Source organism: Calidris pugnax, unplaced genomic scaffold, assembly GCF_001431845.1.
Source record: "Calidris pugnax isolate Ruff unplaced genomic scaffold, ASM143184v1 scaffold14, whole genome shotgun sequence".
NCBI lineage: Eukaryota > Metazoa > Chordata > Aves > Charadriiformes > Scolopacidae > Calidris > Calidris pugnax.
In genome coordinates, this window is record NW_015090793.1 from 12,452,640 (window position 1) to 12,480,420 (window position 27,781).

General features: G+C 44.0%; 1 protein-coding gene across 1 annotated transcript in view; it reads left to right on the forward strand.

Moving 5' to 3' along the window:
- PTPRA (protein tyrosine phosphatase, receptor type, A) overlaps window positions 1-27,781 on the forward strand; it is a 126,907-nt gene that overhangs the window by 52,271 nt on the left and 46,855 nt on the right. Inside the window, exon 3 of the mRNA XM_014936069.1 lies at window positions 7,861-7,932. Coding sequence (XP_014791555.1) covers window positions 7,861-7,932 — 72 coding nt within the window. The remainder of the gene's footprint in view (window positions 1-7,860; window positions 7,933-27,781) is intronic.

Consider the following 27,781-nt stretch of genomic DNA (forward strand, 5'->3'; position numbering starts at 1 on the left):
AATCCTAGGGTGGTTTAGTACAGATGCGTGAAAGTTAGAAACATTAGGATACGTGAGGATGTATGGAAGCACCAGCACCAAAATTAAGGTGACTGCATATTAGAATCACAGGATCATTTAGGTTGGAAAAGACCTTTAAGGTCATCGAGTCCAACCGTAGAATTAGTTGCCTTGTTTAGAAGTGTAGGAAAGCTTTACCTACTGAAAACTGCCGGCTTGTTCAGTTGTCAGGGAAGCAGCCGGATGCTTTCTTTGCTCTTGATTGCTCGTTTAGCTTTGACATGCTTTTTGCTGGGATGAAAGAAGAAACGTCTACAGGCAAAACTGCAAGAATTGTCGGCGTTTGTTGCTGTCATGCCTGCGTGGTGGTACTGCCAGTACGGTAAATAGGCAGGTAGAGTAAATAGGCTGGATTTTTTAAATTCTTTTTTACGAGAAAGGAGATAACAATTGGATGCTGTCCCATTTTCAGACTAGGAATTGTTTGCCAGACTTGAATTACAGGAATTGCCATAGTGAAGCAGATCAGCACCTTGTGCCATTAACTCAGGGCTGGCAGGGGCCAGGGCAGCTTTGCACACCGGGTCCCCGCCTTGTGCTCCCATTAGAAACAATTAAAGAAACTGTTTGTGGTGGAAATAAAATCGAATTGATCTTATGCTTTACGGGGAAATAAAACAGTGAATAACAACTTTATTGAACTTGTTTTTTAAATCTTGTTCTATTCTCTTCTTAGCAGAAACTGTTCAAACTGATAGTGCAGGCAGCTCATGTTTTGTATCTTCTTTTTTTGAACTGATGTGGTTGGGAGAGTCTTTGGACAAAACCTTTTTGTATAGCTTTGGCTTAGTTGCAATCCCAAACTGATCTGCTGGTGACAGGCTTAAACTAATTATCACCAAAGAGTGGAGATAAGAGTTTTTAAAGCTGCTGCTGTGACAAGGTATTCAGTTTTCAGAGGGGCTTGGGAATTACCGGGTGCTAAGGCGCTGATGCTAGCCCATGCCAGTATCCATATTATTTCCTAGGGAGGGAGAGATGAGTTTGCTTTGACTGCTAAATTACTTAGGGGGGACTCTGCTTAAAGATGGGGGTGAAAGAAAGCCACCACCCAGCCACTTGTGCTCGAGGGGAGCTGCAGAAGAGCAAAAGGAAGCTGGCTGCAGAGATTTTGCTTTGTGCCTTGCTAATTCCTTTGGCCCTGCAGCTGGGGCAGCCTTATTTTGCTCCCTGCACTTGCTGCTTACGGAGCATTCCCCAATTCCTGTGTGCCCCTGTCCTTTTAATATTTTCATCCTTTCACCTTTGTTTTCCCTTTCCTGCAATAACTCAATTTTATTCCTGCTTCCTTTGCCTTGGGTTGAGTTTGAGTTGCTCGCTGTGCCTGCTTGTAAACAGGATTTGTGGCTTTGATCGTCAATCCTCCAGGTACCATCATAGGATTTTGTAATATTTTCAGCCTGGGAGGTCTGCGAGGCATAGCTTGTCCCTGTGCTGCAGCCAGGCAGCTTCTGGGTGCTGCTGTAAAAATCATCTCTTGATATTTATAAGGTTGAAGCAGCAAAGAAATGGAAAAGTGCAGGAACGCTGAGGTCGAAGGCATTAAAAACCTTTTACCTGGGCATCTCTTTCTGGGTGGGTTTGGTATTTAAGCACCATTATTCTCCAAAAATTGATTATTTTTACTTTGTGCTGTACAGAGAATATCATATTTGCTTTCACCTGTGGCATTGAGTATTACCATATGGTTTGCTCAAAGTTGATTTTTTTTTTTAATGCTTTTAGGGGTAAGTTAGCACTTGGTGCCTTTCTGCTGTATGTTTTTTAGACAGAAAAGCACCAGCATGTGTGTCAGAGGAAAAAGATCTTAGCTGGATCCTGGAGAATAAAAATAAACCAAGCTCAGATTCCCTCTGAAGGGAGAGAGCTCAAGTCCCACAGGTAGGATTTTTCATTGTAGTGATCCCCTTTGGCAGCTAAATTAGTGACCAGGTTTGGTAGGAAAATGGAATGACTTGAGGAGCATCCCCTGGTACCCATAAGGAGGAGGATGGTGTGGTGGAACACCAGACCCACCCCCAGCCCATGGAGATGGAGCTGACCATCACCATCAGCTCTGCAATGCTGTCCTTTGCACAGGGACACTGACCACAGCCCTGCAGGCATTCAGGGCTCAGGCTGCAAGATACCTGTAGGATACCTAAAAAAGTCCATGTTCTGGAAGGAGACCCTGAAGGTCTACCTTGATAATTACCTACACTAGGTAGATCTGCTCGTGTATGGCTATTTAGCTGAATTTCAAAAAGGAGAAGCCGTCACTTCGCAATTTATCTGTTCCTCCATTATCCGTGTTCATTCAGTTGGTAAGATTTAGCTGGTTTTTTCCTTTTAGGGCAGGGATCATGAGGGATGCTCTGTGTTACATTCCTGATCCCAGCGAGCATCTCGACCTCTTGCAATTCAGGTGGGGCTTGGAAGGGGTAAAACGCAGCAGCTCTGGTTTTTGTGTGAATGACTTGTTTCTTCACATTAGGTTTTATAAAGCAAAGTTCAGGAGATTTGAGTCTCCTGCTCCTTATTTGTCTTGCTTGCACCTTGATGTTTGTACTGTGGTGGTTTATTTTTCTAGCAGCTTCTCTCTGCCCCCGTCTATGAATTGCCCTGTTTGACTCATCGCAGGGGAGGTTAGGATGCAATGTTTAGGAAGCAGAGTTCTTTTTGAGGGTGGCATTATAGCTTAGACAAAAAAGCAGCGTTTCAGATGAAGCAAATCCCAACAGGTCTCTTTGCCCCTTCTCCTCCGTTATTGCGGTTCGGTGTGGGTCAACGCGCGCTGTCCCTGCCGCAGCAGGATGCCAGCGGAGCTCCAGCCTTTACAGATGCAGCAGCTCAGTCACAGCGCTGTCCCAGAGGATTGTGGCAGATTGCAAACACTCTCGGCACAATCATACCAGCCCAATTAGCATAATGACGCTGCCTAATTTATGCGCAAATTGCCCTAATTTATGTGTGTCGATACATATGATTAAACCAAGCATGGGCAGAATAGGGTTCAGTCTTAACCCAACCGGGGGAGCGTAAAACTGTGCCCACCCCAAAATGTGTGAAAGGTCTAAGATTTCTTCTCCGTTTTACTGAAATATGGAGCTTTGTGTTGTTTTGCTCCCGCGTCTCTGGCAGCACGAAGGGATGTGGGGCAGGACTAAACTCGTGGCAGGAGGTAAGAGAATAAAAGATTCCTGTGCTGAGATTTGCATGGATTAAAGGCAGCTTTAATTTGCCTTGATACATTTGGCTTTCAGGTGGATTACACAGGCGGTGGGATTTGGGGCTGTCTAGCCAGCTAATACCTGCCTTACTTTTATTTTAATTATTTTAATAAGAGATGGAGGAGTCCCATCACTGTAGGCCACCTTTGCCAAGCCTGGATTTTGAACATTTTTGTGTTTTATACCATTAATGCCTCGATTAACAAACCTGCTGTCATTGTCTGAAGTCCCACCTGGTGCAGCCATTCCCACATAACTTTCTCAGCAGGGTTCTTCCAAAAGAGACCTCTTAGTTTGTGAGCTTGTATTCTTCGTTTTTATAAAAGCAATGGTGTTGTGCCATAAAATTGTTCCATAGTGAGCAGGATGATCCAGTACAGAAATGTGCAGCTTGAGTGAACTTCGCATTTTGGATGCCTACAGGTCCACCATGTCCAACAAAGTATTCATTCCTGTGACTTTAAATATGCCTGTTTGCTATGGAGAGTGGCATATCCTGGCTGCAGAGGTTTAGCAGCTTTAATGAAGCAGATAAAACAGGGAACCAGTCTGTGACTTGGGTTTGGGCTCTTCTACCAAGCGTGGTCACTGACCTTCTGTTTCAGCTGTTCTGGGAGAGAAGAAACACCAAGGAATGGCACCTTTCTTATGTTCCCAGCCAGCTTTTTGTAGGTACTGTTTGCAGATGTAATTGCGTTTTCAGGGAGGGAACATCCTACAGTTCTTTATAGCTCATGATAGGGCTCTGACCACAGCTGAGGTGTCAGGACACCTCTGAATTAGTAGAAGCTGTTCACTCCCAAGCATGTAACTCACCATCCTTAGCATTTTATTGTTTTTTGGTGGGAAGCCAGCAGGAGAGCTGCAGTTTTGAGGCTCCTGAGGTCTGTAAGATAAGCTGCCTCTGGGGATCTGATCAAGACCTTTAAATACTTAAAGGGTTGGGTATCAGGAGGATGGGGCCAGTCTTTTTTCAGTGGTGTCCAGGGATAGGACAAGAGGTAGCGGGCACAAACTTGAATATAAGAAGTTCCACCTAACCATGAGGCGGAACTTCTTTACTTTGAGTGTGGCAGAGCACTGGAATAGACTGTCCAAGGAGGTGGTGGAGTTTACTTCTCTGGAGACATTCAAAACCTGCCTGGACAAGTTCCTGTGCAACCTGCTCTAGGTGGATCTGCTTTGGTAGAGGGGTTGGACTAGATGATCTCCGGAGGTCCCTTCCAACCCCATGTGATTCTGTGATTTGTTCAGCGTGGTTGAATTCTCTCCTGGCATTAACTTGCACTCTGCCGCTCGATGGACCATCCCTTGGACCAGTCCATCTCCAGGGAATGGAACCTGTAGGTGAGCTTGCAAGCATGCAGTTCCTAATCTTCCATTTCTTGGTTTATAACAACACAAACACAACCAATTTACCTGACTCCTCACCAATAAAACTGTTTTGTCTTGTGAATCTAAAATACAAGGTAGACCTGCTCCTTCACCTTGCTTGCAAGGCTTGCAAAGGAGTCTAATCTTTCAGCACAGCACCGTACAGAAAGAGACTTGGCTCCTGACTCTAAGGGTCTCTTTCACAACTGAAGCTCTTTCTGAAGCTGCTTTATGTTACAGCATTGTCCAGAAACACCTGGATCAGGTCAGTGTTGGATTTCCCAGTGCTGCCAGTCTCAGAAAACTGAATTTTGGCTGTAGAGAACAGAAGCTCCTTCCTATAGTCAGTGTGCCTTCCTTACTGTTGATGTGCTATAACAGTGTATACATTAACCTGGTTCAACTGCTTTCATCCAAACATATACAACTAATATATACAAATAATAATGACAAATAGTAATCCAACTGTTCCTGAGGCCAGTGGGTTGCACCCACAGCTTACCACAGTCAGCTGACTGCACCAGATCCTCGGGATACAACGTTTTTGGAGGATTATCTGGCAAGCGGATTAGGTTGCCGGCGCGTTGGGGCACAGTGGGGTCGGGGCACGGCAGAGGAGTTGAAAGGCTTGTACGTGCCCAAGGCCGAAACAGCCAAATGTGGGACACGCCACCTCCTTTCAGTTCTGTTGTACGTTTGCACTTCGGCAGTCGTGTTTCCCCCGCACACAGGCCGTATGACTAATTTCTAAGAACAGATGTGGATGTAAGATATATCTTGTAAGCATTTATAACGTAAGATGTTTCTACTCTTACATACTTGAGCAACTTGAGTGCATGCCTGCACCACGCTCCCCTACCTGTCAAAAGGAATGAGGTTTATGAGTCACTGCAAGTCATGCATCATGAATTACTCTCTTCTGCTGGTGCTGATATGTTTTTACAGCCATCTGAAGACGCAGCCTGCTCTAAAACCCATTCAAACATGTTGCTTTGACTGTTATAAGCTCTTTTGTTTTCATTCTGCCTTTGCATTTGCTTTTTTTCATTACCTTCCAGTGTGTATTTTTCCTTCAGCAAGATGTTGGCCTCATCCTGGAAGGAGCCGTGAGCGTACACTGCGTGTGTCTTGCTCCAAGCTTTGTAAAGACTCAGCTTCATTGCTGATTCCCTTTTAACTCTCAGATGATGCTAATAACAGCAGCAAAGGGGAGTCTTTTGTTCCATCAACACTTTCTGAAGCTGGAGGTGAATACAAAGTCTTCCAACTTTTCTTGCACTTCTCAGCACTGTTTGAGGCTGCGCTTTGAATCTGGCAGCTTTGTGAATGAAGGAATAAATTGACCATGAAAATATTGACAGCACAGTTGCTTATGCCAACTTCCTAATTTGGTGCCATAAAATTTACCCCTTTGTTTAAATGCGTATAGCTAACTCAAGGACAGGAGGACCTCATCCCCATTGCATAGGGAGGAGAGGAGACAGGCTGAAGGCTGGACTGCATTTCTGCAGCCCCCAGATCCCAATGCCCCGGGACAGCAGTGTTGCTGGGAGGTATTGGGAAACGCTGGGTCATGAGGAACCAAATACAAGTGGTTCGGGAGGACCAGCGAGTTTGGCACCTCACAAGTTGTGCTGCTCGCTTTGAGCCAGAGACAGGAGGAAGCAAACACCTCAGCCACTCTCCGGTTGCTGTAAAAAAGAAATATCAGGAATGTAACCCAGCTCTCCTCCTCCCTGCCAGATAATGTCTTTTTAATCTGCTGTCTCTCAGCTTCTCTTAAAATGGAAGTTGCTGGTTGCTGGTGGTCTGCTTGGGTTAAGCAGCGATTCTGGCAGACTTCAGAGCAGACAGGATCTCCAGGTCTCAATGCTTTGAAGCTCCTAGTTCTATCACACTCAACTAAATCAGGTTTTTTCTTCTCTGTGGAGGTAAAAATCAGCCTTGTGCGCCCATCTGACTGAAGTGCTGAGACTTGTCTAATTGAACAAGTGCTCGAGTCAACACTTGAGTAGGATGAAAAGCAGTGAGGAGATCACCCAGGGATTATGTCTGAGCTCCACAGCTACTTGGCACCGACAGAGCAGATGGCTGGGTCACATCCTGCCCAAGGCTGGGGAGAAAAGATGTCAATAGGAAAAAAATATTAATTTGGTTAAATATATTCAACTCTAAATCTAGAACTGCCTCAGGTTTTTAATTTCATAATTTATAGCATCAACCCAGAAAATGGGATTAGTGGAAGGAGGGGCTGGTTCTGCCAACTCCTGCAAGAAGCCCGCTGCTTCCTCAAAGCTGGTGTAAGTAAAAAATATTTTGGGAGGGAAAACAGCAATGCAGAGAATGGGAGCGACTTGGCTTGTCCCATAAAATTCGGGATCAACTGTGAACAGTCTCAACTTCCCAAGTGGACCGTGAGCCCCCGCGGTACAGCTTTGCTGATGGAGTGAGGAACCCACGTCCAAGAGATGGTGGGGAGGGAAGCTGGTTTGTCCAGAGGTGTGAGAACACGACAAACATCGCTGCCAGTCACCTGAACTGTGGGGACAGGCTTCAGCCTGTTCCCTGTAGGATTGCACTTGATCCTGCAGCCAAAGTCTGTATCCAAAGATGTTTGGGTTTGGAGAAGTCCGCTGGTGGCTGTCTCACTGGTAGATGGCCATCGAAAGTCCTGGTGACTGCAGTATGGCTTCCTGACCTCTTTCCTCGGGGTGGGAATGAATGAACATACACAGAACTGCGTTTTGAAATGCCCCAAACCGCTTCTGTCTGGGTAAATACTCACTTGTAGGAGCCCGAGGCGAATATGATGCCTTCACTAGGATATAAATTATCTACTTTTTCTAGATGTGGACCCTTCTAAACTTAACTTTACTTTACTCCAAACAGCAGTGCATCTATCAAGTGAAGCTGTGAATGTCAGAGTCTCCTTCTCATTTGTAACTGCTCCTGCTGGCCTGTAATCACCTGCTGCCTCTGCCCGAAAGCACTTTTCACCCTGGAAACTCCTATGATTTTGTCTTCTGTATTTAAAAGTTATTTTCATATTTTTCAAGTGTGTCTCTAGCTTGAGCAATAATGAAAAGCTGCATTTTGCATATAGGTAAAGTGAACTGGAATCACCTTCCTGGCAGCAGTAAGAACACTGTTTTCCTAAGATGCTGGTGAATTTTAACTCTGGTCTTAAAAGCTAATTTTTTTTTTCGTTTGTTTGCAGGGGGCACCACTGGAAGAACCTTTATGGGGTCCTAATGACATGCAGGTGGACGATTTACTTATCATAATTAAGGTAGGAAGAAGCGTTGTTAATTTTGGCGTCTTGGCATTTGTCCTCTCCTTGAAATAAAACCGTGCTCACCAGTCACTGGCCAGGCATCGTTCTATTTTAGAGTTCAGTACACAACGATGCCAGTATGGAGTCGCACACAGCCGAGCCATTAACTTTTTGTGTTAAAGTGTCCCTTTAAACACAGAGGGAAAGGAAATCTTATTTAAGAACTACCTGGGAACGTAACTAAGTGGAAAAAATCCGACTTCCTCCCCCAAAGGATAATAAGGTCTCTGTTGGTGCAGAGTTGGAAGGGGCATGACTCTTATTTGAGAGCACTCTGCACAGGGATTTTTTTGTTCTGCTGGAACATAGTGGTTGAGTAGGAATTCAGGTTCTAACTTGCCATCTCAAAAAAAAAAAAAACCTAAAAATATATTTTATGAGTTTATTTTCATCATCTTGAGCTTCTGTGGAAAGCTGGTCTATCTCCAAATGTGGCAAGAGAGCACTCAATTCTTGATTAATGAAATGGAGGAAAATCCCTGATTTTAAAAGCACTAAACTATTGGACAGACTTAGAAAAGAAAATACAAATGTGTGCAGAGTTAAATGTATTTATAAGTAGTTTTGATGATACTTTAATATCTGCATTCTTGTCTTGCTGGGTCATTTCTGCCACTGCTGTTGCGCTCAGAAGCATCATCAGGGTGGTGCAATGGTCGCCTTTGGTCTCTGCCTCATGTTGCAGGCAGAAAGAGGGTCTTCCTTGTAGTCACCATATAGACTCCTAAATGTGAGTCAACCTTTCCCCTTGCTGTCAAAAAATCCCAGGAGGGCAGGAGTAGGGAGCAAGTGATTTGTGATGCAAAAGCCATCGTGATTTTATGCAGCCAAGAGAACCCTATGCCTTTCCAGGTTTTGCTCTACACGTTTTCTTAACATTTCAATTTACAAGCCTGAAAAGGTCTTAAGAGTTCCCACTGATATAACAAACCTCTGCAATGTGCAAATTCCCTAAATATAGCAAAATTGGATGCCCTGCTTCGGGGCTTTTTTGGTGAGACCAATGTCACAGACAGGATTTTGTTCTTGCATTTATCCAGACTGTAAATGTGTAAGAAAGTGTCATGGGTGAACGTGGGGTGTGTTATGACTATCGTACTTTAACACAGGCTTTGCTTTATATTGCAGTTGGGTTTTACACTTCTTATTAGCACGGGTGGAATTAGTGGTTTGGTTGGTGTTTGGTGTCGGCGGATGGTTTACTGGCTGAGCCGTCAGAGGGAGAGGGGGAAATTCAAGCTGTAACAAGAGCGAATTCTTTTAATACAGGTTTACAGTTCTTGAATGTATTTGTACTTTTTGTTTGGCTTGCGATAAGATGCACTACTGTGGAATTTGCTTGGAGCAGGGATTTGCATGAATTATTGTTTCTTACAAGATGAACATCTGTGCAAGCCTTCTCCCTGTGCTCCACGGTACCAGAGCACCCATCAGAAGAAGGATGCGTGTGCCCAGACACAGCGGTCAGCAAAAGCCCAGTGCTTGGGGGAAGGAAAGATGGAGCAGTAGAAACAAAGCTGCTGAAATCAAGGGGAAAACTCCTTCTGGGCTATGTGATGGCATCTGGATGTGTCTGTTTATTTTATCTGCTAACTTCTTTCCTTCTCATCCCAGCACGATTTTTTTAAAAGCAACATCCTCCTGTTAGGAAAAACTTGGGACAATTACGCTTGGCCTCTCACAGAGTTCAGTTTTTTATTTAGGAAGTCCAATGCCATCAATCACAGGAGCTGCTGATTGAAATAGCGTGGACCAAAAATACGCAGTAGATGGGAGTAAACAATCATTATAGATGGTCTCTTGATTCTGCACTTAAAGCATTTCATTTGGAGGGTTTCACGTTCTCATAGAGAGATCTTTCTGTAAATCGCTAATTAAGCAAATTAGCTACAGTGTCATCAGTCTGTCTACAAAAAAGCAAGAAGCTGGTGTTTTGAAGAAACTTCAAGCTGCAGACTCAAATTATCCAATATTTAAAATTATGATGTCTCATAGGAATGGGAAGAGTGATAAAAGAATCACTTCAAGTTTGGGTGACTTAAAACCAGCTTTCATGTAGAAAGGAGGCGTTTTTAGTTTATTCAAAGTTCTACATGGATGCTAAACCCGTCATCCTCACTTAAAATCTGACTAAACTTCATGACATTAAATAATTTGCTTGTAATCCTTTATTTTCATTTTGTAGACAGTAGAAAAGGCTAAGGTAAACATGTTAGGATGTTCATCTAAAATACTTTGTGTAATGTACTTATTTTCTCAAAAGTTGGTTTTGATAGGGGAGAACAAGGAGGAGAATTTCTTTGTTTACTGAATTAAATCCCCATGACACAGAGCATCAGGTATAGGTGTGAGCGATGAGACGGGTGGGGCATTAGTGGTCCCACCATTTGTGTGAATGGTCCTGGGTCGGGAAGAGCACTGGTGTGTGTTGGAAACAATGGGAGCGAGGTGTAGAATGGGATGGAGACACAGCACTGTGTTGCGACATCCGTATTTGAGTATGCAAAACATTGCCAGATATGCTAATTAATAACAGCCTGATGAAGATACCACTTAGGCTGTGTGTGTGTCTTGGCACCGGTGGGTTTTTTGAGGGTGTTAAGAGTTGTGCGTTACAGGGGTAAGTACAGGCTTACAGCGAGCTGCTCAGGAGGGCAGAAAACCACCCAGGTGTGGAGGTGACAGTCATATCGACAGTGGTGCGGTGCTGTGCTGAGTGCCACATTGTGGTGAGGGGGTGAGTGCTAAAACCACATACCTTATTTCAACAAAGTCCATCCAAAGCCATTTGCTACCTTTAGACCATCCATATGCTTCCGTGTGCCTTTTCCCACTGTGTTGCCATCTTCTGGGAGGTGGGAGCCAAGCCGACGTGCCCTTTGGATTCGCAGAAGGGCTTGCTGTGTGTGGTTTTCTTCTCACCAGCTCCAGCAGTGCCGATCGCCAAGCTGATGTTTTCGGTGCTACCCACAATAACTGAAAGATCTTTCCTGTGATACGAGAGTTGGTAATTGTGGTTGGCTCGTTCCTCTGGTATGCGTGCCCGTATTAACTTGAAATTTAATTTTTCATCAGAGCGCTGCTGCTGCTGCTGCTGCAGCTGAGGGAACGGCTCCATCCTCTCCAGGGTGAAGGCATCGGCTGCTGCGGCAGTCAGACCCCGCACCCTTTCTCAGGAGCTGGTCTTCAGGACTGCTCTTCAAAAAAGTGCGTTGGTGCCATAGCTCAACCTTCTCATTGAGTGCATGCAGTTGTGAGCAAATTGCAAGAGAAGCAAAGAAGAGGTGATGGGTCAGGACATGTCCCAGTCCTGCACTGGTTCACCCTGGTGGCTTTTGCATTGGATGGTGACCAAGCCAAGAAGTGCTTTTTCCCCCACTCGGTAGTTTCAGTTGAAGCCACCAACAGCTGTAATCCTTCTCAAACCTTTAAAGATTGCTGTCCAATTTTGACATTTTTTGATGTGTAGGCTGATCCTTGGAGGGCTTTTTGGAATTGCAGAGGTTGCCCTGAGACCAGAAATCACAAATTACTGGTGCTCCTAATTCCCATAGGCACTTCTTCCTATGTCTTTCCTATGAAGCTTCAAACTTCTACATGGACTGATGTGAGGTGAGCTGATCTGGCCTGCTGCATGCTAAAAATACCCTGGATTTGTATGAACTGTTTCACAAACCATCAGTACTAAGCACAAACCTCCAGAGTTTGGCTTTTGAAGCTGACTGCAGGCTGGGGACGTGAAGGAGGCAACTGCTTACAGAAACCACACCAGGCAGCATGTTGGAACCTGCAGCCCAAATCTGGAGCTGCTGTGTATAAATAAACACATCCACCCTCCCTCTTATTTCTGACAGCTACCTCCCTGAATAGTAATTTTTTTTTTTTTTCAATAGCTTGTTCTGCAAGCAGGTTTCCTCTTGCAGGTGTTTAGGAAGACCTCATTTTTATGCTAATTGAGTGTAACTATCAGTGCACAGACATTGATAGCGCTTGTGTCCTTCTGAGATGTGTGATTTTTCTTAAAATTCAGTCAAGAAAAACTGATACCAGCAACTGATGTATCTGTCACCTGAATCAGATGGGAAACTGCACCAAATTGGTGGTTGCCTCAAAAATACGTTGCTAGCCCTTGTTCTGCAGGGTGTAGCAACCACAAGTTCAGCTTTCAGGAGGGTTGCAGCTGTGGTCTGCAGCCTGGGCTCAGGTTTTCAGTGGCGTTTGCTTGCTAAGTTTTGAGCGCTTCCTTGATATCATGTCTCCACTTAGATCAAGCAGTGCTAATTACCGCTAAAACTGGCAGACTTGAATCTATAGGAACAATTTTTTTCGTAGTGATTGCTTCAGACACATCTCTGCTTTGATTATATTTGGTCCCATGAAAGGATTGAGGTGATCCACATGTTATGTCAACATGTTGTGACAACATGTAGTTGATCTAGTCAAGAGTAGATCCTTCACATCAGGCAGATAACATATTAGGCAATTTAAATGACTATTTTTGCAGCTCAGAATGGATCTTTTTCTGAGCAAGTAGTGCTTACTAGCTCCATCCAAACCTGCCTTCCTCTGCTTGATCAATGTTGTGTAACGGATGTGAAGGCTCATTACTCGCCACTGGAGAGTTTATCTGCTCCTGGTCAGAGCAATCAGAGATGATGACAAGTCCAAGAAGTGAAGATGTGGAAGGGATAACATTCAGGCTCCTTCATCATTGCTGGGAGCCAGGAGGTGCCTCCGAAGGATGGAACGGTCTGGGGTTGCTTTTGTTTTCAATTGATGGTGTCCATTCCTGGTTTTTCAGGTTGGTCTTAGCTTTTCATCCCCCCATCCTCACCATTTTGTGAAATTGTGATAACAGAGAAGATCCCTGCTATATGATGGTGCAAAGCAAACAGGGAAGAGCAGATGAAAAGTCTTCAGCAACCACAGCTTTGGGTGCCAGTGGCCTCCCTGTAGCACAGGAGGCTTCCATCAGTGACTCTACAGAGGTATTCAAAACTGTGGGTAGACCTGATGGCAAAATTGCCCAGTTAAATAAGACAAGGAAAAGAAATTTAATCAGACCTGCTTTTGGTTTGTTGGTAAGGTCACAAGAGCAACTGCTTTAGTGACATTTTTTTCACGGTACCAAATATAGAGGACACCAAAGCTGAAGGGGCCAGAGGAGAACATCTGGTCCCAGCTTTTACAAACCAAAATCCATGAAATTATGGAATTGCACGCAAGAGGTTTTTGTCCCAAGGCCTTACTGTGTGCTCTAAACCACATCCAGGTTTCAGGAATACATTCAGTCGGCTGCGTGCAGGTCAGCGATGGGATTAAACAGGTCAGTGGTTACCAACACCATTAACTTCTCATATCTCATTTCCAGAACTCAGTTCTCGTGATGTTATTTAAGCATTTTGTCATCCAAATCCCTGAAGTTCCCTGCTGAAAGCTAAAAGAAATATAACAATCCTGTCAGGTCTTTCCAGGAGCAAAGCATGGAAATCCCCTGTCCTCAGGCTGACACCGTCACCAGTATCTTCCTCTCTCCCTTGACCAGTGACTTTTCATTTAATATTGCTGTCTAAATCTTCTGTGGCTTATGTAGTGATTAAAAAGATGAAAAAAAAATTACATATGCTACAGGAATTTGGCAAGCAACGCGTGGACCTCTTGCAGCTCCGGTCAGTGGTTAGACGGATTTGTCATACTTACATTATACACGTTTATGATCTTGTGGTGAGGAACCGTGGTGCTTGGTCAGGGACCTGTTCCCTTTTCACACGGAGTCATTCTGAGGGCAAGCAGATATTTAGAAGGGGTTTTGTATGTGGATGTATGCGGGGGGATAAGGCAGGCTGGAATAATTAATTATTCTCTGGGAAACCAGAGTATTAACAAGTGCTATGCTGCTTTATCCATGATGGTTTTAAGGTAGACATGTTTTCTGGGGAGCAATATCTGGTAGCAGGTGAACTACTGCAGTTGGGGAGAGACAGACAAGCTTTTGATGCGTAAATCCTCCAGTTCTGAGACAAAATGCCTTATCCGTTTTACAAGTTCAGCCAGTTGCTCTGAGCGTCGTCCAAATACAACACCACTTTGAGTGAGAGAGAGGACAGTTGGTACCCGTGGAGCTGAGGGATGTGCTTACTGGAGAAGAAGGTAAATTATTTCCTGGGGAACATGGAAGAGTTATCTGGGGACCAAGAAGGAGGACAGTTATACACCGTTGCTCAGTGACAGTGAATTTAATTCCTAATCTTGCTTATTGAATGCGTTTTATAGATATCTATCAAGGCTGTTGTGTTTTGCAAGACATAGACCTTTTCTTGCCTTTGCCTTTCTCTGTTACCCAGCTGCTTCTGCCCAGTGTATGAGCTGGCTCTGGTGTAGTGCAGGAGGAGGGTGGCGTACTGGGTGAAGTGTACAATATTTGGGGATATGAATTCCATAATCCATGGGGGTTTGCTACTGCAAAGAGCATTTGTGGGGACGGGGGCTGTCTGTGAGCAAAAATTGCAGCTTGGCCAGGTTCTGCTTCCATTTGATGTGGTTCATGTGCCTTGATGAGCAATTCAGCAAGTTTGAGGAGCTCTTTGAAGAGCTGGAGGGAGGGGAAAAGCTCTTTAAAGTAAAATGCTTCAAATATAGATGGAGATTATACTACGATAAATCTGTGTTTTACTTCAGCGTGGTGCTTTCCTTTCCCCATTGCAAGATGCCTTGCTGGTGCAGCTTGCTGGCTTGACTGCACCTCATTTAGCAGATGTTCTTGGCAACCTCAGGTCTTACCTTAGGCTGAGCTTTGAGGAAGCATAAGGTCAAGCTGCTGTAGTTCTAGAGGAAGTTTGCAGGTTATAAGTTCAACTAGACTTGGTCCTTTAAAAAAATTTAAAAAGAAAAAAATAATCATGTGAGCTGCATCCAGTCTCGTACAGGGGGTTGGAGAAATCAACAAGGTTGTGTGAACAAATCATGCTACTGAGGAAACCAGATATTTAAGCGCCTTAGTATTTGCAAAAGACCTTGTATCCGAGACAAACTAGTTCTGAGAATTAAATGCTGCTGTCCCCACCAAACAAGTGGATATTGTGGTATCTAAGCTGTTATCTGAGCTTCTGAGCAGAAAGGTCTCTGCAGCTGCAGCCCATTTGGATTTAGTTATTGCGTGTTACTGTGTACAATGTTGTTCCTTGCAGAGGAAAGTGAAGGGGGCATGAGGGCTCTGCAGGATGAGAGGGAAATGGCACTGGAACCACAGAATCATACAACAGTTCAGGTTGGAAGGGACCTTTAGGTCATGTAGTCCAGCCTCCACTACAACAAGCAGGGACACCTTCAACTTGATCAGGTTGCTCAGAGCCCTGTCCAACCTGACCTTGAATGTTTCCAGGGATGGACCACCTACCAGCTCTCTGGGCAACCTGTGCCAGTGTTTCACCACCCTCACTGTAAAAAAAAGTCTTCCTTTTATCTAGTCCGAATCTACTTTCTTTTATTTTATTTAAAACCATTACCCCTTGTCCTATCACTACAGTTCCTTTTTAAGTCTGTCCCCTGATCTAGAGATTTGGCAGCAGGAAAAATTATTTGAGTAACTGTTGAAGCTGCATTGAGTTGTTCAAGAGAGTGGTGGGTCAGGATCCATGTTGTGTTGGTGCATTTTAATCTGTGCAAGAACATTCAGAGAGGTGTGCTCAGTGATGCACAGGAGGAAGAAGTGATGGACACTGACCAGGCACTTGTCTGGATGCCCAGCATCTCAATTCCTTCACCCCAAAGATGAACTTGTAAGATACAGACATGGTAAGGCAGATGGTGGGACATCCTGACCCAGAACAGTGTAAACTTAAAGGATCTGGAGGGAGAAAGTTAAATATGAGTGAAAAGCAAATTATTTGGAAGGACTGGAGCTCTGCCCGTCAGTGCTTCCTCAAACCAGAATGTGCAAGTCAGGAACCCAAGGAATGGCTCCTGGACCTGGGGATCCTTGTGGAAGGCTGCGTCAGGAGTGGTGAAATTGTCTGGATGTTTTCTTCAGAGTCTGCATCTTCTAATGAAACGTGCAGCTTGAGCCATTCGGAGAGGACAGGTATTCTGCTTGTGTGCTCTCTTCCCCGTGCTGGGCCAGGTGTTCTCTTACAGACACCAGTTACAGTCAAAAAACATTTTGAAACTCAAGTTGCAATGGATCACCACCTTCAGCTGCAGGGGCACTGACTGTACACATCAAGGCACCTCCTTGGCTTGTCACCACTTTTAAAAATACTGCTGTTGAAGAAAGGCAGAGCCCTGGCACTGCAGCACCCTGCGGGTGCTGGGGTGCAAGGAGACCTCAACACCCATGCTGTTGGGGCTCCTGCCAGAGCTCAGAGGCTCAGGTCCGATGTCTGAGAGCTCAGACACGCATTGTGCGTAATGAAGATTTGTTTCCTCAAACGACCAATCTCAGGAAACAAGTTTTTTGCTCTTCAGCTGGCAGCCCAGCCCATTGGGTTGCAGCGACGCAGCCCAGCTCCCACTGCACCCAGCCTGGCTTGGGTGCTAACAGACATCCATGGGCACAAAAGCAAACTGGGAAGCCCCATATACCACTGGTTTTGAGCCAGTTTCTCGATGAAAAATTGACTTTGCTGGGGGATGCTGCCTCCTCCTTTTGATAGCTCCCTCCCCAGTTGCGCTGTTTTGCTTTGGAGACGAATCTGTTAAGTTCTTTCCTGAGCACCAGCCAGAAGCTCAATCGAAACCTATTTAATAGCTATTTCTTTATTTTTATGTGTTCTCGAGTAGGGCCTGAAATGTATAATTTGGAAAGATGTTTTAGTGAGATGTTGGATGGCAAGCCACTTTCTTCCCTGCATTAACCGCTTTAAAACATCTACTCCCTGGTTCAATTTTATTTGCCCTTTAATAATAAAAGATAATATCTGCTAGACACTAGTTTTTTCATCCCTCAGGCAGGTGTTTAAGAGTTTTCATTGTTTTTAAAGTGGCTGTTTCTGTGCTTTTTGAATGGCTGTGAGCTTGCTGAAGACGGTGATTAATCTTTATCAAGTGCTTAGTTGAAAATGCTGTTAAAGTGATGTGATGCAGATCATCACCGGGATGCTCAGAATCACCTCTGATCCACATACTGTGCTTTGAGTATCTCTGCTTCATAAATATAACAAAAGCAGCCCTGTATTTTGAGCATTAGCAGGAGGAGAAGCTCTTCTTCAGTGGTTCGTGATCTTGCTTGTAATCAAATGACTTTACTTTCTTATACAGCAATCACGATAATTTAATAAACTTTTCTCAGTCACAGAAGGAAAGAAATGTCGTGAACTGGTTTGCTGCTTCTCTTCACCATGAGCCAGACTTTTCCTTTTAAAAGCAAAAGTACTATTTAAAACCGGCCCTGTGCCTTTTAGCATCTCCAGTTGAGGTATGTCATCATACCTCCATTTTTATTAACAGGTTGTGAAAGAAAACCAAGAACTTTTCCTTAGGCATTATTACTTTCTTCACTCTGAGCTCATCATAAGTGCAAAATATCTTCTGTGCAAGCTAAACAGAAAGCAAAAGTAACCATGGCTAAAGCCTTTCTATGGGATAGGAAAACAAACTGAATTCTGGAAAATGGAAATGTGGTGTTAGTGCAGCCTTGGAGTGAGAGTGGTGGGGATGGCTCCATCTGGCTTTGATAGACGTCTACGAAACCTGACGTCAACGTGAATTCCCCTTTGCCATGATTCTGCTTTTAATTAAAAAGTCAGAGCTGTTAAAAGGGACTCACTGAAGAGTTTGGGTAGATTTATGCCTAACCGTTGATCAGATTCTTTAATTCAGATTCTGAATATGCTTTAAAGTGTTCAATTATGACAGATTTTTAAAAACTCAATGCTCCCTTCCATCCATCGGTTGCCCCAGCCCTTTTTCTTGATGAGAGCCGAATAGATCTTTTAGATGTTTATGGTGGGTACCATACTGTTAACGCTAATTGTGTGTGAGGGTGACGGGGAGCCATGCTTACTGGCCACAAGAAACAAGGTCACCAGCTGTGCCTGGCTTCAGGATACCAGGGACATGCACGGCACAGGATATGATGGTAACTGAAAAGTGCAAGGCTCACAGCAAGACAACTTTCAGACCCTTTCAGCTGCTGAGCTGCACTGGTCTTTATTCTTGGGAGCAAAAGTATGGAAGAATTTTCTGTTATGCAATTTTTTAAATGTATATTTGGAGGGTTTCATCCTACAAGTCTTAACTTTTTTCTAATCATGCTTTAACATCTGTATTTGGTAAAATGTGCTACTTTTTAAGCATTTATATCAGTCACTTTTATTTTACGACTAAACCAGTTTTGATGTGAATTGTCCAGCTTCTGGTTTGGGGAGGAGCAAAGTTATTTTTTCTCACCAGTCTACATGGCATTTAGTCTGACTGGAGCACGTGGCCGCTGTTATACAGAAAACAAAACTCTGTCTTTGACAAATTCTTCCCTGCATGACTTCAGTAGTTAAAGCTGGTTGAAGAGTTGGCTCGAATCTCCGGTCCAAGGACTCCCATGCCGTAAGCTAAAAGTTGTTTGTGTTTAAAGATGCTGCTTCTATTTTGGTAGGAAAGTATGCATCATCAAGAAGTATTTCTTCCCACTAGCTGCACGCTCATCCGAGAGTACATACAATTTCCAGAGGGACATCTTCTGGAATAACCCACTGAGGGCACAAAGCAGCCACCCTGATCACAGACTCATAGAACAATTCAGGTTGGAAAGGACCTTCAAAGATCATCTAGTCCAACCTCTTTGCTATAGGCAGGGCCATCTTCAACTTGATGAGATTTCTTAAAGCCCCGTCCAACCTGACCTTGAATGTTTCCAGGGATGGGGCATTTACTACCTCTCTGGGCAACCTGTGTCACTGTTTCACCACCCTTATTGTAAAAAACTCCTCTGAATCTACCCTCTTTCAGCTTAGAGCCATTACCCCTAGTCTTATCATAACAGGGCCTACTAAAAAGCCTGTTCTCATCTTTCTTATGAGCACCCCTTACATATTGAAAGGCTGCAATAAGGTCTCCCCAGAGCCTTCTCTTCTCCAGGCCGAAAAACCCTAGCTCTCTCAGCCTGTCCTCATAGAAGAGGTGTTCCAGCCCTCTGATCGTTTTTGTGGCCCTTCTCTGGACACACTCAAACAGGTCCATGTGTTCCCTTTACTCCAGAGCTGGACACAGTACTCCAGGTGGGGTATTACCAGCGTGATAGTGGGACCAAGCTGGATGCTCCCCAAAAGCAATGAGCAAGGTATTGTTTTTATTGCAAGGTATTGCAGAGGTTGGGTATCATTGAGAGGTTAGTGACTGATCAGATGGTGTTTGAAGAATATTGTTGGCTGAATGAAGTCTGACGTGTTACTGAATAGTAATTTTCATCTTGTACAGTGAAACATTGGATGCTGTATCTCATCAGTCAAAAAATGCCAGGGATATTTTTTGTTTGATTTAAATAGGCTGGGATGCAATGAGGACCCACGCTAGCAGGAGCAGGCTGCTGGTGGTTAATTAACCTGTTAGACACATGAGGATGTGCAAGGGATGTCTGGATGTAGCTGGTAAGACCAAGAAAGCACCAAACAAACAGCCATTCCCTCTGATTCCAGGGATGTGCTCTTGAACCAAAGTGCAGAAGTTAGCAATGCGGTGAAGAGTGAAGCAATTTCTCCCCTAAGAATTGATGTAGTAGTAGAGGGAATGTATGCAGGGGTTGAAGAAACATCCGTACAGTTACATTTCCATCACTGTCATCGCCTTCCTCACGTGAATCAAGATAGTCGAGGAGGGAAGGACGGAAAACTGGGTGAGCAGTAGGGTGAACTGTTGTGAAAGCCACCATCTCCACCAGCTGATGATCTTGACGATCCTGCTCCTCTTACCTCGGCGTTGTACGTGCTGTCCTTACGAGTATTTCTAGAGGGATTTGCAAAGCTGCTCAAGTGATTTGAGTGCTCAGAAGTATTTGAATATCCCAGTAAGTATTTATCTGCAATTAAGGTCTTGTGAAAACATTGTGAAACATGAGCCATCATCTGAGTCCTGCTTCCCTATCTGTCAAACTGGCAAATACCAGGCTTTGATTGTCTCTTGTCCCCGTGGATTAGAGCCATCTCCTTTTTTCTTACACAGAGGATCCACCAAAGCATCTGGGACTGTGCACAGGCTGTCACAGCCCTGAACAAGCAGCAGCAAGGCCCATCTCTGCAATTTTCATGCTTGCCAGTGCCTTTTGTGAGATGGTACCAGCTTTAGTACTTCAAAGAAAGGTGTCAGAAATGCAAAAATGAGCAATTAAGGATTAATCTGCTTGTGGGGATCGGTATCTGCCTCCCCCCTCCTGATTGCGCTGTAAATTAGTGGTTGACTTGAGCACCGTAGTGTAGCTATTTATACCTCGAAGGTTTGAATTATAGCTGTGTAGATTATATCATCCCTTTGTTTAATCCTTTTTCCTTTCTTCTGTCATGCTTTTGACCTCAGTGATTTTCAAAGCAGTCAGATTCGCTTCCTATGGTTTTTCTTGTGATGGTATTTGTATCCAGGAAAGGGGAGGAGAATTTAGATGGCTTTTTCTGTACCATTTTATTTTCTCTAATGCTCTCCCTTACTCATTTCCTCATTTGACAGCCCAGTCTTTTTTTTTAACCTTTTCAGAGGTTTTCATACTGCAACCTTCATAGCCTTTCTAGGGCTTTTTATTTTCTAGGGCTTCAAAAAGGCACGCACAGAGCTAGGGGATAACCTGGGTGAAATTGCACCTTATGGGCTTGAACGCTTCACGAAAAGCTTCAGAAAGGGGTTCTGCTGCCATGCACCTGCCTGCTTGTTGGACCTACGCCTCTCCTCCAGTCCCCCCCACCAAGGAACAAGCAAAGCGAGGGAGGGTATTGTTGCTATTGGATTTATTGGCTGTGATTTTGCAAATAAATGCTTTATAATCACTTCCTTGCTGCGCCTCGCCGCCAAGAAAGGGAGACGTGCAGCGAGGGAAGGACAGACTGTCTGCTTGTCCTCCGGCTTTCCCCTTGGATTTGCATTTCTTATTTCCAAGACTGCTTCCTTTTAGACCTCTAATAAGTGTTAGAGTATTTAGAATACATATTTATTCTTATAGCTCTCTATAAGCTGCATTTTAAACAAAACCCCTTAAGTTGGCCCCAGGCCAGTGACTGCAGTGGTTCCTGGCTCTTTGCTCTGTCAGTACAATTTGGTTGTTCCCGTACTTCCCATCCAGGAGAAGCTGTCAGAGAAATAAAGGGGACAGGAGACACGGACATGATGAAGTCAGATGAATAATTTTAAATATTAAGCCATGCTGTGCAAGGAGGGGAAATAAACTTTGCTGCTAAAGCAGGTAGATAATCGCTCTGTACTGCGAGCTTCCCTCCCATCCCGTTGGATGGGGAATTCCTTCCTGGAGCAAGCTGTCCCACCAAAATTTTCAGGCCCTTGTATAGCAAAACTTTTTATTTGGCAAACTGCTAAAAGGACTTACGCACATGGTTAAATGTTTTAAACAAGAAGGAATGGAAATAGCCAGCCAGCAAAACTCCTGAACACGAGCATAGACCTTTGAAACGTGTTGAGCTGAGCTGCACACCGGTGGTAATGATAATGGAGGCAGTAGGAACACTCGTGTGATGGGAACAGCCTTTAATTACTTGTAATATGACCGAGCTGAATGCATCATCTCTAAAAGAGGGGATGTTGTCTGTTAACATCCGAACGTCAGCAAACCCAAGAGGGCACTTTCAACCATTGGCTGTAATCTTTCCCCATAACTTCTTTTTTTATATGCTTTCCAGACTTACCTGAAAATGGAGAACTTGCATTTAAGTTTAATTTGGTAATGAAGAGGAATCTTAAAAGTGTAGGCTGAGAAGGTATCGTCATTTATATATATAATTGTTGTTTATTTTCCTTTTTGTGCTAGTTGGACAACTGAGAGGCAGGACCCTGAAGTAGCAGGAGGGCTCTTAGATTGAATAAGTAATCATTTTGTTAAAGTTTGAGAATTTCCATTGTGATTAAGCCCAAAATAATAATCTATTTGAATAACTTAGAATAGTTAGCACCAACAGCAGGCCATCAAATAGATGGATCTGGGTGTAAAATTCTGTATTGAAAATAGCTGGGAAAGGCTCTGGCAGGTTGGAGTTGACTTTTCCAGTCAAAGCTTTCTTTAGGATGTTTTCAGTCAAAGTCACTTGTGAGGCCCTTTACTGGTACATGCCATAACCATCAGCCTGATGGATATTTGAGGGTTCGTTTGTCTCTTGCAGCTGTTCCAATTTTTGTGAATAATAGTATTTTTTTGGAGCAACATTTCAGACCTTGGTCCTACTTTTCCCAAGCTGCTGCCCACAATCTGGCCAGAAGTCAGCCTGTCTCTTTCTCAGTGCCTATTCAGTGTATTTATGTGAAGTGGAACCTATTGCCCACTGCAGAAGAGCCAGTGGTTGGATGAATCCAGATCTTGTGTCTGAAATTGAGTTAGGAATATTCATCAGGCAAAGCTGGTATCGTAGCCTGCATTTTCATATGCCTGGGGAGTGTTGCAGGCAATTAGACTGGTCTGATGGGATGGGTCCCTCTCCTCTCTCCTCGTATCCCAACCTTTCTCCTTTTTTGTTCTGCCTTCCTTCCCTCCTCCCCAAAAAAGGAGGGGGGAAAGGAAAGCAAAGTAGCTTGTATGGATAGAGGGGAGGTGTAATTATGAGCAGTGGGACCAATTTAAAAACGGAAGATTTCAGAGAGACTCAGACTTTCTTTGACATGTTGAGCTTTTTCATAGAGGATAAAAGGAAAATAAACTAATTTATTCCTAAATTGTAATTCCTTTTTGGTATTAATCGGTTTAATTAGTGTAGTTCATAAATGCACATATGCAGGGGAGAGAAGGGGACTGCAAATTAAAATGAAGAAATTTTCAAAAGGAAAGTCTTGATAGGAAAGGCTCCCTGGCAGTGAGATGTTTCAGGCTGCAGGGAGAAATAATATCCCAGGAGAAGAGGTGGAAACTCCTTCTCTTTGGACTTTTAAAAGTGAGACTGGATGGAGTAATTCGTGAAGTTTCTTGTAGGGAACAGTCTTTTGCTGCATGGTGGGTAGGACAAGATGATCTAATCGATCTCTTCCCTGTCGAGTTCATATGGTTTTCATTTCCTTCTGCTGAGAGGTGGGGAAGGGGGGTGGACTGGAGAGGCTGAGATTCTGCTGCTCCAAAATATTTCAAATTAAGAAGGACTTTTTAGGCCTTGCTCTGACTATTTCTAGATGTAGAAGGGTGTAACCATCTTAGCGATTATTGCTCTACAGCTTTCCTGAAACCCCAGTTGAGACATCTCCCAAAACTGTCTTGTGTCAGTAGGGTGTCAGCTCCGGAGCTCAGTAACTGAATACTGTTTCACTGAGGTTTGAATGGCTTTTTCTTTGCTTTCGCCTGTAAGAAATCCTATATCATATTTGATCCACAGTACTGGGCTCTGAGAATGGGTCAGAATGTAGCTGGTTATCTCCTCTCTTCTGACCTTGGTCATCATGGAGGTTGGTGTTGAGAAAGCCTTTTGAAGCATTAGTGTTTGACCTGCTCATAATGCTAAATTATGTGGCTAATGGCTCTTGATATGCTGTGGCTGAATCGTGGCTTGAAGGCCGCAAGTGGTCTACCACCGGCCTTATTTGTCTACCAAGGTGGTTGCTGTTTCTATTTATGGGAAGAAAAGCAAGGATATATGACTGTGTACAGATTTCTGAGGAGGAATGGAGAAATCTGAGATTAATTTCTTACCTAGGAAGGGTGGCTTTGCTGTCAAGCTAGAAATCTCGTGATGGAGGAAATGGCTATAGGACCGGGGAGGATGGAAAAGACAGAAGAGTGGGCCGTGACCGGTATTTGGGATGAAGAAGGATAAAATTTTGGTTTGATGCTAAATGTGAAGGTTGGAGCAGGGATGATGAGGACTGCAGAGGTCAGATAGAGGAGTAACTTAAGTAGCTTGGGTCTGCGGTATGGTCGAGCAGTAGGATGCTGGGTTTGGGACTTCAGCCTAAGCCCAGCAGGGCTTGTATGGAAATCCTGTGCAAGAAAGCCTTGTATTTTATGCCCAGTGGAAGAAAGATTATTCATTACTTCTCTGAAGAGTGGCACTAGCTCGCTGCATTTCCTGACTTCATGGTTATATTTGTCCTTGAAACATTGATGCACGTAAACACAGTTTACACATGTCTAAATTTGAGGCCGTGTGAACTATAATGTCCATCTTTATTTGGTTCTGTGATATAAGGCTCGTATTTCCTTGCTTCAAGTCTGAGAAGTGGAATCACAGATACGGGGCTCATACGACCATCTCTGGTGTCCTCTCCTAAGCAAAAGCCTGCAGAGACCTCCCCCAGGTCCATGCTCATCTGCTAAGAACACATTCATCCCTTTAACAAGTGCAAGGTCAGGTTTCTGATGGATCTGGTTTTTCCTCTTGGAAGAGGAGATGGCTTTTCAGGAGGAAAGGTCCCTTCACCTCAACAGTGATTTTATTTCCACAACTTTAATTCCTTCTGAATTCTCCCCGTTGTGAGGAACAGCAGAAGTTGGATGCTGTGTAATCTTCAATCCCCAGCCAGTTTTGCATTCCTCCTCTCAGCATTGATTTTCAATTTTTTTTTTTATTATTATTCTATTTTTGGTTTTTTTCACCCAGTATCTTAAAGGACTTTTTCATCTTCCCTGGCAGAAGGAGGAGTATTTTTCTGGGACTACTATTGTATCAAATTTTACTCCTTGTCTAGGATTTATATTAAAAATAATAATACCAGCAATGGAAATGCAGCTTTGGTGTTTTCCTCTTAAATTACCTGTTCGCTTATAGTCCATGAGCTGCAGCTTTGCTACCATTTCAGACCCAAAATGCAAATATAATTGAAGATCACGTGGAAATCAACCCAACCATTTTCTGGTCTCCTGTGTGAGGAGTGAAGGTGTACAAAGGGAAAACCATTGGCAAATGTACTGGAATTTCAAACTTAGCGAAAATAATGAAGCATTTGTGGGCTGCTGTCACACTGATTGCTGGGCAAGGCAGACTGACCTCGGTGTGTTGCTTCAGTTTAGACAATTCTTAGCAACATAATGGCAATTTCATTTAAGTTATTTCAGTATCAAAACTGCAACACAATAAAGATAGAATTTTTTTTCCTGATAAGAGTTTTGACCAAGGTTTCCTTTTATCCTGCAACTTTTAAATAATTGGCCCACTGGCTCTTTGCTTTTATTGTACTCGGGATATTATAAACTTAGATTGTTTTGTAAACCGCTAATTTTAGACACATCTTGATGCTTATTGTTCCCTTCACTGCGCTTTTTTAATACCATGGCAGAACTTCTGCAGAGAAGCGGAAATCATCTGTGTCCTGAAACTCTTACGTCTCCACTGGATGAAGGGCAAAATAACGCAGCCAGAGCCATCACCCACCAGCCTTTTTTAAAGTCACTTTGCCTTCCTAATCCAAAGTTCACCACTAATTCCTTTTGCCGTGATATTAGGAAACGGAAATTGGATGAAAATCATAAATGTACCTATACTGAATGAGTCTGACATCAGAAGCAGCTTTCCAAATCAGTAGGTATGTATAATAGCCAGCGCAGGCATTACAGATACAATTGAGTTGCTAAGGCAGGGCTTTCCAATAGTGCCTTGTATGGCCCCGTATCGTCTAATTATTCCGCTTCAGTGTAAGTTGACAATGAAGAAAAGATAAAAGCTTGGCAACCCGTTTGCTTAGAGGGGTCAATTTATCCCAGCTCTTTGTAGGGCAGTGTAATTTTAGGCTTTTACACAGCGGATAACACCGTACCCCCTGCAGGAACGCACACTGCAGCGCTTCTGTAAATAGGTCAGGAGAGGACGGTGTCTCATGTGGTGTGGAGAGCCATGACAGAATCCTACCTTGCTTAACGTGAATTATTTTTTCTCAGAGAAAATAAGATGGTTTTGTCCTTATTCACCCAGTTTGTAAAAAAAAAACTGGGTCAGTTGGACAAGTGCTCGTGCCAGCAGCATGTTTCAGTGTGCTGCATTTGGGATGGGAAGGTTCACAGGGCCTGGGATTAACGCTTTCTTCAGCAGCAGCAAGGAATAATGTCTTTTTTCCTCCCGATAGGAACAACATCTGAAATAATATATAGCAGGTGTTTCACCTTTTGAACATCATTCTAATATACTGGGATCACTTGGCATGGTTTATAAGCCAATTCTAGGGCTGTTTATTGGCTCCAGCACTTCTGGTTGACCTTGGATCTCATCTTTGGAAGCAGCTTAATCCCCATGACATCCAAAAAGAAGAATCTCAGTTTTCTTTGCTAACTTCTGTACTTTCTGATACTGCGACAAATTACAGCTGTTGGGCATGGTCAAGGGCTTGGCTACAGCGGCAAAGGACTCAGCAATAATGGGGTGAAGTTCCTCATTCCTCCTCTCCCCACCAGCAGGCTACTAATTACTCAAGGAGGAAATAGGAGGACTCTGGAAGGCAGAGCGTTGGCAATCAGATGCCAAGGTAAATATAGGCTGGGTCTTGCCTTTAACCAACTCAAGGCCATCACGATTACATGAGGAGTCCTGCTTGAAGACAGCTGGGATGATATGGCCTGAGGTTAACAGACAGCTTTGAACATCCACAAGCAAAGCGAGGTAAAACCCTGGGAGCATTCTTCTCTTCCTCCATATTGGAGCAAGCAACAGGCTGGGACATATCTTCCCAGAGCTGCTAAAGAGCACTTAGGATCAGGGCACTACAAAGGATCCATAAAAAAGAAAATAAAAATCCACTTCTATCTGCATTAATGTGGATTTTCCTCCAAAAACCACATGGATAGATTGAATTGGAAACCTTTAGTTCTTCAGCCACCCAAACCACAGACATTGCTGGTGGGCATGGGATAGCCAAATGCCAGAGATGCTTTTCATTTTGCAGTCTTGCTGGGGAAAAGGAAGGAAAAAAAGGCCACTTCTGTTAGTCCGTTTTGCGGGAATGCTGGGGCTCAGCTCAGCAGAGACTTAGCTCCTCGTTGTGGTTGCTTCACTTCCCAAGTTGAGCTTCTTTCATCTGGCACAACCAAAGTACTTCCAGAGTAAGACTTTAAATCAATTTTTCCTCTTCCAGTAAAACATGAGGGTCATTTGAGGATGACCCAGTGCCACTAAGTAGAAGCAGAAGAAGGAGCTCATTAGACCTTTTTTTTCCTCTCCTTCCTCTGCTTCTTTGGCATCTTCTGCACTGGCACTCAGGTTACATGGCCAGAGGCTCCAGCACAAAGGATCGAGCCCTCAATTTGCTCAGCCTCCATCCCCATTAACACATCTCCTTGCTGCCACCTCTCTAGTTACTGCCCTTTCTCATCAGACGCTTGCCACTCCCTCCCAGGAGCCTCCTTTGATCCTTGTGCTGGTTTCCTCTATAAAATGGGGTGGAAAGAGGCTGAATGGCAACTCCCTTGGGCCAGTGGAGGGAAGGTGGGTACACAGCAAGACACAAAAAAAAAAAAGTGGAAACAATAGCTGGTTCCTTGAATCCAAAGCTTCTGTGCAGCAAGGAAGGATGTAGGTGATGGTAAAGACCAAAGGCTGGGACTTAGGACACCTCGCTGTCCTTGGTTTCCCAGCTTTTCACCTGCTTCCCAGCCAGGCTCCCTGGCTCCCTGTCATGGAGAGTGAGCAGTTCCTCGTTTGGGAAGTACTTTGCTCCAGGGACCCACTTGGTGTGACTGAGAGGCGCCAGATTTCCCTTC